The 15134-nt window shown below is 39.6% G+C and overlaps 1 protein-coding gene across 3 annotated transcripts in view; it reads left to right on the top strand.

Moving 5' to 3' along the window:
- G2e3 (G2/M-phase specific E3 ubiquitin protein ligase) overlaps nt 1–15134 on the top strand; it is a 41901-nt gene that overhangs the window by 23161 nt on the left and 3606 nt on the right. For all 3 annotated transcript variants that reach the window (XM_048415375.3, XM_048415374.3, XM_085697677.2), the window contains 8 exons: nt 1627–1733; nt 2501–2617; nt 4627–4751; nt 4858–4987; nt 5595–5663; nt 7021–7328; nt 9676–9857; nt 12302–12474. In XM_048415375.3, coding sequence (XP_048271332.3) covers nt 1627–1733; nt 2501–2617; nt 4627–4751; nt 4858–4987; nt 5595–5663; nt 7021–7328; nt 9676–9857; nt 12302–12474 — 1211 coding nt within the window. The remainder of the gene's footprint in view (nt 1–1626; nt 1734–2500; nt 2618–4626; nt 4752–4857; nt 4988–5594; nt 5664–7020; nt 7329–9675; nt 9858–12301; nt 12475–15134) is intronic.

Here is a 15134-nt window from a genome sequence, read left to right as displayed (position 1 = left end):
GGAATCTCGCGGTCTATAGAGCACTCTCTCTCTCCACCCCCAAACTTGTCCGTGGTGAGATGTGAGATAGACTCTAGAAACAATCCTGCTAACAAAAACCATACTGCTGTTTTTAAAAAACTCATTTAGAATTCTATCCACATAGAAACTTGACTATTATATGTCAATAAGCAGTTACTATTATAATTAGTTGCACACTAACTCTTCAGTCACTTTCTCTAAAAGGGTCTATAGAGACTCTTGATTCCAGAACTTAAGTCAGAAATAGACCCACTCTGGCTTACAGCATGTGGTTAAACAATATTAACTACTTTGATTATCACATAGAGAAATTGGGTAAGAAGAGACTAGACATTAAAATAACAAGAATGGTGTTTACTCAGTTTGTATTTCTCATCAGAGTCCAGGTGTCCTCCACACGTTCTGTGCTAGCTGGTCAGTTTCATTTCTGGTTTGTTTCTGTGTGCTTTCCTTTTCTACCAGGTACTTTGCATCAAATCCCATGGTTAGTAAAACAGCACCTTCTCTCTGCACCGATTGAGGAATTCTAGCAATGTAATTGTTCCCTCTCCCGTGTTTCCTGTGTGTGCCCAAATGTGCTAGGCGTCCACGCTCAGTCCTCTCTACTTTCTCGCCATTCATCAGCTGTCCCTCAGCCTTATCAGTCCCACTCCTATGTCTGTGTCTTTTTCTATTGTAACTGCTGTCTCGCTGCTATGAGCTACTTACTGTTCCAGATACATTATTTCTTATCAGTTTACTCTATCATTGAAGCTATTCTTCTCCAGGATTTGATGCACCTGTTTAGTCTTATTACTTAGTTCAGTTTGGCTAGAATGTCATATCAAAATATATTATTAGTTACAGTTTTCTTAATACTGTGTTCTCTGTCTTGCCATGGAGACTTCCCTTGAAATGTCAGTACTTCCCTTATAGGGGAGAAACAACACAGTTACAAATAAAAATAATAATGCTAGCTAATAATAAACGCTAGTTAAGTAACTGAAGATTTTTATTGTTTCTCCTTATACTATGGAGGACAAAACAATATTTAGGAAATGAAAGCGTATTAACTGTCTGTGCTGGTTAGCTTTGGGAACATAACACAAGTTGGGTACACCTGGGAAGAGAGAGGCTCAGTTGTGGCTTTGCCTTCATCAGATTGGGCTGTGAACATGTCTGTGGGGTGTTGACCACAGACGGTGGAGGAGGGTCCAGGCTACTGTTGACAGGGCTACCCAAGCACACTTGCCCTGGGTTGTACAGAGCCTCTAGACTCCAGGCTCCTGCCCTGAATTTCTTCCCTCAGTGATGTTGGACCTGGGAGTTGTTTTCACCCCTCTTTAATCATAGCTGCAGAAAGCAAGCTAGAGCAGTATTCAGGTTGGAGGAAATAAGTCGGGGACTGCTGAAAGGTTAAGAATTAAGTGCTTGTGAGATGATTTTTAAACAGAAGGAAGTGCTCTCCATGTTGAAGGTGGTTGCTTACAGTTCTAAGAGCCATTGGCAGAGAAAATATTTTCATGATAGAGTAAGGGAAAGATAGCATATGTTCTGTTAGTTATATGATTCACATCCTGATGAGAGATGCATTGCTAACAATAGATTTTCCATTTTCTGCTGTAGGTTCAAGCATTAAGTGCAGGAGTGTTTTTCTTTAGGTGTACACTATGCAATAATACCGACATCTTTCAGAAAGAGATGTTGAGAATGGGAATTCATATTCCTGAAAAGTGAGTAACATTTAGCTTTTTGACCAAAAAAACATTTAAATGTAGTATTTACTAATATTGAAAATAATTTATATTCTAATAGTGATTGTGGCTAAGTAGCCATGTCACATGGTCAAGTGCCTTCTCCCAGGTGGCCAGTCTTGAAGAACAGGCACTACGGTATCAGTGTCTCATTAGCTGATGTGTTTCTTAGTTTCTCAGTTAAGTCCAGTTCTGGTGATTTGTATAGCATCTTTAAGTTGGTATTCATAGATGACCTAAGACTGAATAAATGGGTTTAAAATGGAAAAGAATATTAGTAATGCCACAAGACAAGAAATCCCAAATAGTGGTTATAAACTTGAAAGTGAAAATGGGATCTCAGTCCTTGGGAGTCTTCAGGTGTGCAGGCGAGCAACGCTGTGCAGTGAGTTCAAGGCTCGCCTGGGCTGGAGTCCTCGATCAGGCTGAGAGCGAAAAAACGATCAAAACAAACATTTAATAATCCCAGCACTTGAGAAACTGGGGAAAGGGACTTTAGTTTGAAAATAGCCTAGGGTATAACAACAAAAATTAGAAATGAAATATTAGAAAAATAAAGGTCTTAAAAAGATTCTGTTTAACTTCTCACATAGTGTTTGAAAGTTAGCTGTGAAACTGACTGTAAGGTAAAGTAGCAATGGATTTCTACGTTCAGAAGATCAGCCTAAGAAGGCTAACTTTGTCCTTGTTTCTAAATTATCAATTTCGTTAGACCAACACCCTTTTTATATCTTACTTCATTATAGAGATGCATCCTGGGAATTAGAAGAAAATGCCTATGAAGATCTGTTACAGAGCCATAACCGCTGTGATGTCCGAAGGTGTCATTGCAAAAAGGGACGAGACTATAATGAACCTAATAGGTATTTCTGCTGCAAAGTTGCACTGCATCTAAGTTGTTCTGATAATAGTGTAGGTTTTCTTGATAGTGAAATCGTTTCCCTCTTAGAATGCTTGAAGTTTTAGCTTAATATGGAATATGTTTATTAAGTACATATGTTTACAGAGAAGTTTCTGTAATCAATATATTAACTTTTTATTAGTAAAATTTCATGAGTCTGTTCCAAGTTGAGGGGGTACTATCAATGTAAATTACATACCACTCCTGTAACCAAGTGAAGACTGGGTGCTACTGTAGAGCTAGAAGTCCAAAACCTAGGGACCTCTGACATTGTCTTCTTTCGAAGCTTTTCCTGGAGGTGATGCAGGTATTGCCCCCTCCTGTGTCCTCATGGTTGTCTGTTATCTGTGGCCTAATCACTCAGTAGGAAAAATATTATCTTGTTCTTACTAATGTCGTCTCCCTTAACATAGGAAGCTTAGGATGCAGAGAATTGTTTATCAAGAAGTGATTCTCTTGTATCGACTCCTGCTTGTAAAGAATCATTGAGCAGTGGCAAGCTTTTGAAGCTTTCTATATATCACAGGCTCCCTAATCTACAGCTCCTATTTGAAGTTGCTATCCTTTTTTTTAACCTTACCTCGTGGGACACATAAAACTGTTACCTGGATGCTCGCTTTATATTTAATTGTACTCCTCTCATCCTACTAAGACAAAGGTAAAAGGCAACTTAGTGTAGTGTGGAGCATGGATCTAAAGCCAAGGTGACCTGGGTTGGAAACTTCGCTCTAAGGCATATAGGAGTATAAGCTTTGGGAAATTAGCCCTCTGTGATTAGTTTCCTCTTCTTAAAGAATATACATGATAGTGTTCTTTCCACTTTCAAAGTTGTAAAAGCTCAGCACGTTATGTAAAGACTGAGAAGAGGGCCTGTTGTCAGCTCTTCTTTTAGAGGCATGTGTATGACTGTTTGTGGAGGGGTCAGGTACATACGTGGGTTAGAAGACAGCACCTGACTTGCCACCCATGTTTCCATGTATTCAGGGAATGTATTTGTTTCTGTACAAAAGATTGCCTTCTCATACCCACCCACACGGTGTGAAAGAAGCTTTGTGTCCAACGCCTTTGCTTTCTCCTGTGTGCTGGCCAGTTTTATTTCAGCATGACACAAAATACTCTGAAAAGGGGAACTCCACAAGTTTTCTTAATTAGTAATTGATCTGAGAGGCCCACCCCATTGTGGTTGGTGTCGTCCCTGGGCTGGTGGTTCTGGGTTCTATAAGAGGCTGAGCCAGTCATGAGGAGCAGTCCAGTAAGCAACACCCCTCTATGGCCTCTGCATCAGCTCCTGCCTCCAGGTTCCTGCCCTGTGTTCTCAGTGATGGTCCTATAAACACTTCCCTCCCCAAGTTACTTTTGATCTTGGTGTTTTACCACAGCAATCAAAACCCTAATATGTAGACCTATGTGGAGACAAGGAGAGGGGAACAGAGATGAGAGAGAATATGAGTATGAGCCAGGGACAAACTCTAGACTGCAGTGCACAGAACCTGATGTCAGAGCAACACTTATTTGTTTGGTTTGGAAATACTGAACAGTAGTTTGTTTCTCTGAATGTAATCTATCTCCAAATGTAAAAGAAAATGTTTTTCTCCCTATTATAAGCCTTTCTGATATTTATATTCTTTGTGTGTGTGTGTGTAATTATAAATATATATGAATATATGCATGTATTCATTTAGGTTTTTAAGTTCAGGATGTGTAGTGGAAGAGATTATAAACATTTAATGAAAGAGAGAATATGTTTTAGAGTCAGATGTGATATGGCATTCTAGAACCCAGCACTAGGGCGGAGGAGGTGGGAAGGTCACTGGACCTGGAGTGCCTAGCTAGACCCTGCCTAGATCACTCAGTACTTTGTGGAAGAAATGAGATCTTAAAGGTGTAGTTTTCCTTCCGTTGATAGGGTGGTGTGGTGTCTGACAGGACTGGACAGGTGGTCATCAAATAGACTTTTCTTTATGTCCTCAGCAAGTGGGAAGTAAAGCGCTGTCAGTGCTGTGGTTCTAGCGGAACACATGTAGCCTGCTCCTCGCTGCAGTTATTGGAACAAAACTGGGAGTGTTTGGACTGTAGAAGGATCAGCTACAGTGCAGGTAAACGCTTGTCGTTTTGAATACGGTTCCTTTTGTTTAAGTGCATGTTGTTGAAAACGTTTGCCTGTGTATCTGTTAAGCTAACCTCGGAATTTAAATAATGTAGATTTCCGAAAGGCCCCCAAACACCCATTAGCCAACTCTACTAATGTGACAGTTACTGATTGCCTGTTGGAAGAGCCGTCATCTAAGCTCCCCAGACATTCAGCTGGAAACCATCATAAAGAATTACAGAGGTATGCATCTTAATTTTAGAAAAATACAAAAATCACTCTGAAGGAAATTAAGACTTTAGGTGCCACACACACTTAGGATATTAGCTGATTATACGGTTGTTCAGAAAAATGATTTTTTTTAAAGATTTATTTATTTATTATGTACACATGTTCAGTCTCCATGTATGCCCGCAGGCCAGAAGAGGGCACCAGATCTCATTACAGATGGTTGTGAGCCACCATGTGGTTGCTGGGAATTGAACTCAGGACCTCAGGAAGAGCAGGCAATGCTCTTAACCTCTGAGCCATCTCTCCAGCCCAGAAAAATGATTTTTCAAACTGTAGGACCCAACATGGGATGGATGAAGTCAGGTGGGAGGAAACAGAATACCTCGGCATGATCACATACCAGTGGTCTCAGCTACATAATGAATTTGAGACCATCCTGGGATACATGAGAACCCATATCATAAAGGAAGGGAGGAGGGAGTGGGGGAGGAAAAACAGAAAGCAAGGTAGCAGGCTACGTTAATCAATTTTAGTAATTTTTTTATTTTATACTTCATACTATAAATTAATTTTAAAGATATAAACTGGAAAATATCTTTACAACATTATTTGATTTCAGATTAAAGCAAGACGTTCCGTTATTAAGCACACAGCGTCCCTCTATAAAAAAGTCCTGTTTAACACAAAGGTTGGTTTCTTGATGGTATAGCCATTGTTTACTTCATACATAGTTAATGTCACGGTTCTCAAGCCAATAATTTCTCTTTGCTAATTCAGCTGAAAAACTCTTTGTAATAATTTGTTACTTTTAAATGTAAAAGATTGTGTTGTATTCATATAGTTTGAAAATAATTTTAATATTTAGATTTGCAAAGATGTTGTGTTAGAGATCATTGATTGCTTGTTTCTGTTCCAATGTCCAGTCATGGCTTGAGGAGCAGCATTGACATTCCCAAGGATCAAGGAATCAGCTGCAGTGTGTGAGCAGGACAGTGTTAGATGATCCGTGCACACTGAGTTTATTAGTTCCCCTGCAGATGGAGAACATAACTTGTGTGCTTCACATGCACAGTAACCCACAGAGCTTCTGATTGTAGAGAGTTCACATGCACACTAACCCACAGAGCTTCTGATTGTACAGAGTTCACATGCACGCTAACCCACAGAGCTTCTGATTGTACAGAGTTCACATGCACGCTAACCCACAGAGCTTCTGATTGTACAGAATTCACATGCACGCTAACCCACAGAGCTTCTATTTGTACAGACTTCACATGCATGCTAACCCACAGAGCTTCTATTTGTACAGACTTCTCATGCATGCTAACCCACAGAGGTTCTGATTGTACAGACTTCACATGCATGCTAACCCACAGAGGTTCTGACTGTGCAGACTTCACATGCACGCTAACCCACAGAGGTTCTGATTGTGCAGACTTCACGTGCTCGCTAACCCACAGAGGTTCTGACTGTGCAGACTTCACATGCATGCTAACCCACAGAGCTTCTATTTGTACAGACTTCACATGCATGCTAACCCACAGAGGTTCTGATTGTGCAGACTTGCCTTGGCGCTCAAGCATTTGCATTTTAATTAGTTCAGAGATGATGCTGTGGTCTAGATGGTCTAGACTAAAAGATACATAAGGGAGTGTGAGTTCTGTTGATAATTTTTGCTATGTTATTTGTTATAGCTGCACTATGGAAAATACATTATTGCTGCAATCGAGTTGTTCTAGCTATTGGCCAGGAAGTAAGAATTTGAACTTCATACCCTTAAACTAGAGTCCACCGAATTAGACATTCAATCTTCAGTATTCTTGCAAATGATTATAAATTGGTAGATGAATAGATTAATGGAATTTAAAAGTAGATAATCAGATTAACGTTTTTGGATTTGGTTCCAGTATCATCAAGAGACTATCTCTTTGAACTTAAAAACAGAATAAACAAACAAAAAGAACAGCAACTGTAATGTTGTCTATCTGTTGCTTCACAGAAACTGCTTTAAAGTAATGTTCTTTATTCAAATTTGTGTTTTCTAGGCAAGGCAGCAAGTTTAAGAGAGACATTTCAACAATATTGGAAGAGTTAGGTTTCCAAATTAAAAAGAAAACTAAGAGATTATGGATCAACAAAGCCAATGTGTGGAGGAGTGCCTTAGAACAGTTCCGTAGTCAGAAGTTTAACCCTTCATATACCATTGAAGTAATATATGTTAGTGAAAATGAAAAATTTCTAAGAGAGCATCCTGTATCAACGCAGGAATTTCTGAGTCACTTAATGGAGCATCTTGAGATTTCATCTTTGTTTGAAGGGTCTTTGTCCAAGAACTTGGCTCTCAATTCTCAAGGTAATTATTTTTATTATTATACATACTGAAGATAGCATGTATAGCCAAAACCAGAGAGTTGGTTTTCATTATGATTCTTTAGGTATATCTGGAATAATCATCCATTTGTTGATGAATGAGAATTTGATATTTTTTTTAAATAAAGATTTCAGAATTTCTGTGATTGGAGAAATGGCTCAGTGGTTAAGAATGCTTGCTTTGCTTGCAAAGGACCTGAGTGCATTTCCAGCACCCACATCAAGCAGATCGTAACTACCTGAAAGTCCTGCTTCAGGTGGTCCAGCACCTATGCCCTCTTTGGGCATCCTTTACTCTGTGCACACACGTAGACAGCACATATTTAAGAAAGTAATTCTTTTATCTTTATTAGGCAATCTGTTTAATGATTTCATAACTATCTTAAACTTTATCTCTTGAATATCATTTGATTAGTGTCCGCAGATGAAATGGGTAAGTATTTGGAGTCTTCCTGTACATTTTGGTTTTTTGAGACAAGGGTCCTTAATGTAGCCTTGGATGTTCTGCACTCTCTGTAGACCAGACTGGTCTCAAACATAGAGATCGGCCTGCCTCTGCCTCCATAGTGTTGGAATTAAAGGTGTGTGCCACCACACCTAGCCTTTGTTCTTTTAATTAAGCACTGTGTGGTGTGTGTGTTTACATCATGGAATTTGTGTTTAATTTGTTTTATTATTCATGTGTAACTTTGATTTTTTTTTTATGCACTGAGAGGCTTGGAAACGCAAAGCAAGTGTTGGACTGTTACCTTGGGATTAACTCTTTTGTATATAAGGTTTCTCCCCCTTGTTGTTGTTTTGTTTTGTTTTGTTTTGCTTTGATTTTTCATTTTGTTTTGAGACAGGGTTTCTCTGTGTAGCCCTGGAACTCCTCTGTAGACATGTCTGGGCCTCGAACTCATCACAGAGATCTGGCTGCCTCTGCCTCCAGAATGCTGCGATTAAAGTCTTTTTTAAAATATTTCTTGTGTTCCTTTCTGCCTTTGCTGTTGGTAAAGATGTATTTTGGTTGAAATAAACACTTGAAAACAACAGTTCAGTGTTCTTAAGAGTTTTTTCTACAACAAGGAAATTGAAAAGGAGTAAGATTTATTACATTTCAGTTTCTTCCTTTATCATTGACTAAGCATAATTATCTTTTCTATTTATAGTGGAAATTTAGTTCTGTGCCGTCCCTCACACCCTCCTAAGTAGTTCTGTTAACTCTGAAGGTGGCTTTGGCACAGCGTAAAGCACAGAAGTGGCGGCTCTACGCCCTTTCTCAAGTCTGCATACAGCAGCCTAGCAGCTTTCATATCATTACTCTCTGTGCATGTAGGTCCTTTTTCAGCTGTAGACTGGAGCTACAAATAAGATTATTGTCAAAAAATACAGTTTAAATGTTAGTTATTAATAGATTGTTTTGAAGAACTATTAAAGTATAAACTAGCCTATATCTTTCTTACCCATCATAGTTACTAACACATTGTGAATGACCTTTTTAAAAGGCACTTAATGCTGTGACTGTGTGATATGGGAGTAAATCTTCCTTCTTGTAAGATAATTAATACATATCAACACCCTTAAAAATGTTCATATCCTTTGATTCCCTAATACCATATATATGAATTGATCTGATCAGATGATGTATTTGAGCAAGAATATGTAAACTGTTAGTGATTGCAACATTATGTCTCAAAATTAAAAATGCTGTTAACTGGATAGCCACGAGTAAGGGATGCTTTGTACTGTAGTTTATTCTAGTTTCATGCAGCTAATAGCTATAATTTTAAACTAATTCAAATTTGAGAATTTTCTAATATAGCAGAACCCAACTATGTATAGATTTAATGACAGACAAAAGTAAGCCCGAGGATTTACATTTATTGTGATACAATTAACTACAGTCATTTTTTTAAAGATTGTATTCTTATTTCATGTGAATGAGTATTTTGCTTGAATGTATGTGTGTATACCACTTGTGTCTGGTGCCTTCAAAGGTCAGAAAAGGATGCCAGGTCCCGTGGAATTGGAGTTACACCATGTGTGTGCTGAAAGTAAAGTCGTGTCCTCTGGAAGTGTCTTAACTGCTGAGCCATCACTGCAACCCCTGGTTATAGGTAGCTTACTTTCCCGTAGATTTACCTTTTGTTCTGTAATTGGTTGTCTATATCCAGGGTGAAGCTATTCAACAAAGTTCTAGAGGAGGTCCTTATGCAGGATGGTAGCTTCTTATGGTTATTTTACAAGTGCTTAGATTTTTAAATTAATTTTTAGCTTTTATATATGTCTTCATTTTAAATGATGGGTTTTTTTTAATTTATTGAGTTATATTTTATCTGTATTTACAGCTCTGAAAGAAAATCTTTACTATGAAGCTGGCAAAATGCTTGCCATTTCCTTAGTTCATGGTGGTCCTTCTCCCGGTTTCTTTTCTGAGACTTTGTTCAACTGTCTTGTTTATGGACCAGAAAATACCCTACCAATTTTTGATGATGTTTCAGACTTTGAAGTGACACAGGTTATTTTCAAGGTAAAAAAAAAATCTGCTTATTAAACTATAATTTATATTCTAGCTGCATTTTAATATAAGTGATGGTTCTGTTATGTTTACCCAAAATGCTCAGAACCAAATCAGAAACTAGTCTGACCTCTGCATGGTTGAACAGTCTATACAAATCTCACCCTTTAAGAGTTCAATTTTAAGAGCTACAATTTTAGATCCTGTCTTGTAACAAAAAAGAAAGGTAAGAGTCAGATAGATAGAGATGGACATTGTGATAGGTTCCATGTTATTTAATGTTACATAGATTTACAGTCAGAGAGGCCAAGACTGGACAGATAGTCAGGCAACTTCCATAATGCATCCTGAAAACAGATTAAGGGGAGACCTGAGGATAAGGGTTTGTCTGACCAGTTTGTCATTCCTCGTGTATGTGATGAGGAGAGATCCTATGATTCTCTAAAGGAACTGAAGTGATAGAGTGAGTGTTTGTTTTTTTTCCTTGTAGTTTTGATCTTAGTCGACAGCCCTTGATGACTTGGAACTCACTACGTATAATAGGCTGGCCTCAAAATCAGAGACCCACCTGTCTCTGCTTTCCCGACTGTCAGAACTGAAGGAGTGCTGGCATGTCTAGTGGCCCTCGAACATAGCATTTTAAAAGGAGATGCAGTTCCATTTGCCCGCCACGTGGTGTCCAACTCATTTAACATTGAATGTCTCACTTGAGAGGCAGAGAATCCTTTCATGTTCAGTACAGAAACGTTGATGCCCTAGCCATCGCCGTAGTAGTCATCTGACACTAGAGCCCTTTTGGGGATTTATTGTTGATCTAGGTTCTCTGTAGCCCAGGCTGGTTTGGCCTCTTAATGTTTTCCTCAGCCTCCCAAGTGATGGGATTGCAGATAGGTATGTGCCAACCAGACCTTGTTAAAATCACGTGTGTATTTTTTCCAAAGGTTTCCTTTTATTTTTATATGTGTGCATCTGTGTATGGGTGTGCACACATGCTAGAAGGTACCTGCAGCAGCCCAAAAAGGACATCTGACCCCCGAGGCTGTGTGTGTGCCACCCAGTGTGGGCGCTGGCAGCAGAACTCGCACCCTGAAACAGCAGCAAGTGCTCCTTACTGCTATACCCACCCTTTGTAAATTTTAGAGTGAGTTTGTTAAGCCCAGCATGTTTATATTTTTACATATATGTGTATGTTGTGCCTGTCATGGCACACATTTGCAGTTAAGAAGTCGATACAGCTTTCAGGAGTCAGTTTTCTCCCTGTATCCTGGGACTCAGGGGTGGAATTCACGTCTTTATCCTTGTATAGCAAAAGATTTTACCTGCTGAACCATCTTGCCAGCAAACTAATATATCTTTTATGAGACAAAAGCTAATGACTTGCCCCAGTCCAAAGATTTTCTTTGCATTTTTCTCAAATTTTTCTCAAAGACTTATTTATAAGAAAAGGGAGCATTTTCATTCTTATTATATTTTCCCAAGTATATCCTAGTTATTAGTATATAAAAGTGGCATATCTAACTTATATTATTTCTAGTGAGACTATATCAAACTCAGATTTGTTTTCTAATACTTCTGCTGATAATTTCAAAAGTTCCATTTTGACTATATCCTGTTTTCTCATTCATTTAGTTATTAAATACTATGTGTGCTGAACTGTTTTATCAATTGAAGGCAGAATGCTGAATTAATAATATCTTAATCTCTTAATTTAAGTTGTAGAAAAAGCACAGAAGATGAGCATTAATGCCATACAGTTTGACAATGTTTAGGGTATGTATAAGAATGCATAGATACATGTTTAAAATCTGCTTTCTCGGTTTTAGAGTAGGAAATAGCACGTTATAGCCTGTAGTATTTGTTGGTTGTGGCATGTGTTCATGCCATAGTGCACATGTGGATGTCAGAATGCAACCTGTGGGTGTTGACTTTTTTTTTTTCCCTCTCTTTCTATCATGTGGTTTCCAGGGTGGAAAAGGACTTCTTTAAGTTATTTCTGGGCATAATTTTATTCCACCCTTTTGTCCGTAAGAGTTGAGTACAGGACTGGAGAGATGGTCCAGTAGTTATGAGTGCAGGCTGTGGTCTGGAGATGCACACCTTCAGTTCCAGCTCTTGGGAGGCAGAGGCGGGCACATCCTGCAGTCATGATCAGCCTGCTCTGCATAGAGAATTCTAGTTTAGCCAAGGTCTCTAGTTAGACATTGTCTCTAAAGACACATAAAAAGACATGGTGCTGTTTTTTAGCAGTAGATCCAGATTAATTCCCAACATCCATGGCAGGCAAGTCACAACCACTTTAAACTCCAGATCCCCATCAGCACCAGTATTTACAAACACAAACCCACACACGTACCCATTTTTAAAACTGAAATATAGAATATGTATCATTTTAATTTGGTCTCATTCAGAATAAATGGGTAAAGTGAGTCCATCATGCTTCTTCTCCTGTGTTACAGATAAATGCTGCAGCCGATATGAGCAGCTTGAAGTCAGCAATAAACGAATGCTATAGCTACCTAGAGTGTATTGGATGCTTACGACTTATAACAACATTAAGTGATAAATACATGTTGGTAAAAGACATCCTTTTCTACCATGTCATTAAAAGAGTCCAAGAACCCTTGAAGAGGTAAGTGCTTTCTATGTTAAAGATTCTATAAAATTAAATTTAAAGTGGTTTTTGGTAATAAACATAAATTTTTAATTTCAGAGAATGTTAATGCTATTTAAAATGACACTCTATAAAGCTTAGCCTCCCAGCAAAAGTTCCACTCTAATTCTGTCCAGAACTGCACGAATGCGTTCTTCAGTGAGAAACAATCAGCACTTGAATTAGATACAGTTTTCTAATGGGAACTGACTGTCACCACTTGAACTGCTCTCTCTACTCATCCCCGTGATAACGGTTGGACCCCGTCATCTTCTGGTAACATAGTACTAGCCATTCTTTGATTGAAATACTGAGCTGATTCTTGCTCTTTCTAAGGGTTTTTACACACACACACACACACACACATACACCGTATATGGGTGTTTGCCTGCATGTATGTCTGGTGCCCACAGAAGCCAGAGGAGGGAATGAAGTTTCAGACACTTGTAGTCTGCTGCCCTGTGTGTACTGGGAATTAAGCCTGGTTCTCTGGAAGAACCATCTCGCTAACTCACTTTTCAGAGCATTATTCTTGAAATCCTTTGTACTTTCAAAAACTTGAGAGTTTGCAAGCTCTCCCCAACCTCCTCCTTTTTCAGATAGAATCTTTACTTGTTATGTTGTGTGTGTAGACTGCTCTCAAACTCAGATCCCCCTGCCTCTGCTAACGTTTAAGGAAATCTGCTTCTACACCTGACCAGAATTCCTTTTGTATTTGTTCTTCCCTTTTGTGTCCTGACTTCACTTCTCTCCTCTCTGCCCCTCCCCACCTTCCCTCTCCCCTAGATCTTCTACTCCTCTTCCCTTCATAAAGGAGCAGTCCTCTCGCAGATAACAACCAAGCACAACATAACAAGTAACAATAAGACTGGGTACACACCTCATATGAAGGTGGATGTCACAACTTAGTAGGGGGGAAAGGGTCCCAAAAGCAGGCAAAGGAGTCAGAGACAGCCCACTCCCACTGTTAGGAGTCCCACAAGAGCACCAAGCTACACAACTATAAAATGTTTGCAGAGGACCTTGCCCAGACCTATTCAGGCTTCCTGATTCAGTCTCTGTGAGCCCCTGTGAATCCTGATTAGTTGATTTTTGTGAGTCTCACAGGATTGCCTGAACTCTGCCTAACATCTGGCTGTGGGTCTCTGCTTGAGCTCCTGTCAGTTGCTGGATGAACCCTCTGTGACAATTTTCCTAGACTCTGGTCTGTGTGTCGAAAGTAGAAAAGCCTTAGGAATCATTGACTTTTTTCCAGTCTTGTTTTGCTCTGTCCTAGGCCACTGGGCGGTTCAGCCTCTGGTTCCTGGTCCTCCAGGTAGTGTCAGGGGTGAGGGTGGGGGCTCCCAATCCCGGTGTAGGTCTCCAGGTGGACCATTCTTTGGTGGCTACTTGTAAAACTTCTGTGCCACTTTTATCCCCACACTTTTTGCAGGCAGGGCAATTGCAGGCAACAGGTTTTGTGCCTGGGTTGGGGTTTCAGTCTCCCGCCTGGAGCCTCGCCTGGTCACTGCAGGTGCAGGTTCAGGCTGCATACCCAAGTTACTAGTGTCTTCTAGCGTGACCTTTGTAGACTTCAGTTCTATGGCACTTCTAAATGCACCCCAATTTCAATCGTCTCTCCCAGTATTCTCTCTCCAACTCCCCCCTCACCTAATCCCTCCTGTTTCCGTCTCCACCCACCCCCATAAAAATATTTATATGGATGTTCCTGAGGGTACCTTTGTGCACCATTTGTGTACAAGAGCCCACAGAGGTCAGAAAAGGATTTGAAGTCATGAGTGCTAGGGACCAAACCCAGGTCCTTTGCACCTGGGTATACACACACACACACACACACACACACACACACATATATGGGGGGATGACCTGATCTCAGCTCCAGAAATGTACTGTGATAACAGAATTTGAACAGATACCCTGAAAATAGTCAGATAAGGAGCTAGGGAGCAGGATCATAAAATTGAACAAGGTCTAGATGCTTCTAACTGACATCCTGTCCTTGAAGATATCTTGTCAGTCATTTGTGGTTTCAGAAACTACCTTATCCTATGCTTTCCTTATCCAGTCCCAAGACAACAGGACATGAACGGCCCTGATTGCAGTGTTTCCCCTTTCTGCACCCACCATGCTGGGGTTCTGGAAAGGTGTTGGTCCAGACTTGAGTTTACCTTTGCTGTGGTGCCATTTATTATAAATGTATTTTGAAAATATCTAAACTTCCTTCTTGTCCCAGCTTGGTGTTTTGGTTTTTTTCTGTTTTTTCTTTGGCATTTTTATGTTGACTGCAAATTAACAGCTTGGAATTTATAAGATATATCATGCCAGTTATAAGGAAATGAGCCATAGCTTTTTATTGATGTGTCTACTGCCCAAGCTCGGTGGAAATGCTGAAGGTAAAGCAGTTCTCACATTCAAGTGCAGAGCAAGGACTGGAGGAAGAGCACAGGAAGAGTGTTGCTGCTCTGATTGGAAAGGGAGAAAACCTTTGTAATAGAATAGTCAGATAGTGTCCAGATCAAAGTGATCATAGGCTTCTGGTCCTCGCTAAGATAGGTTTTTGGTCTTTGTTCCTACTGAGTACAATTTTAAAATCTATACATCTTGTATAAAACAAGATGTCTTTGAAAAGTGGAGAAATA

Source organism: Myodes glareolus, chromosome 11 (genome assembly GCF_982192425.1).
Source record: "Myodes glareolus chromosome 11, mMyoGla1.1, whole genome shotgun sequence".
NCBI lineage: Eukaryota > Metazoa > Chordata > Mammalia > Rodentia > Cricetidae > Myodes > Myodes glareolus.
Note: the sequence above shows the minus strand (reverse complement) of the source record. Positions and strands in the feature narration are given on the sequence as shown.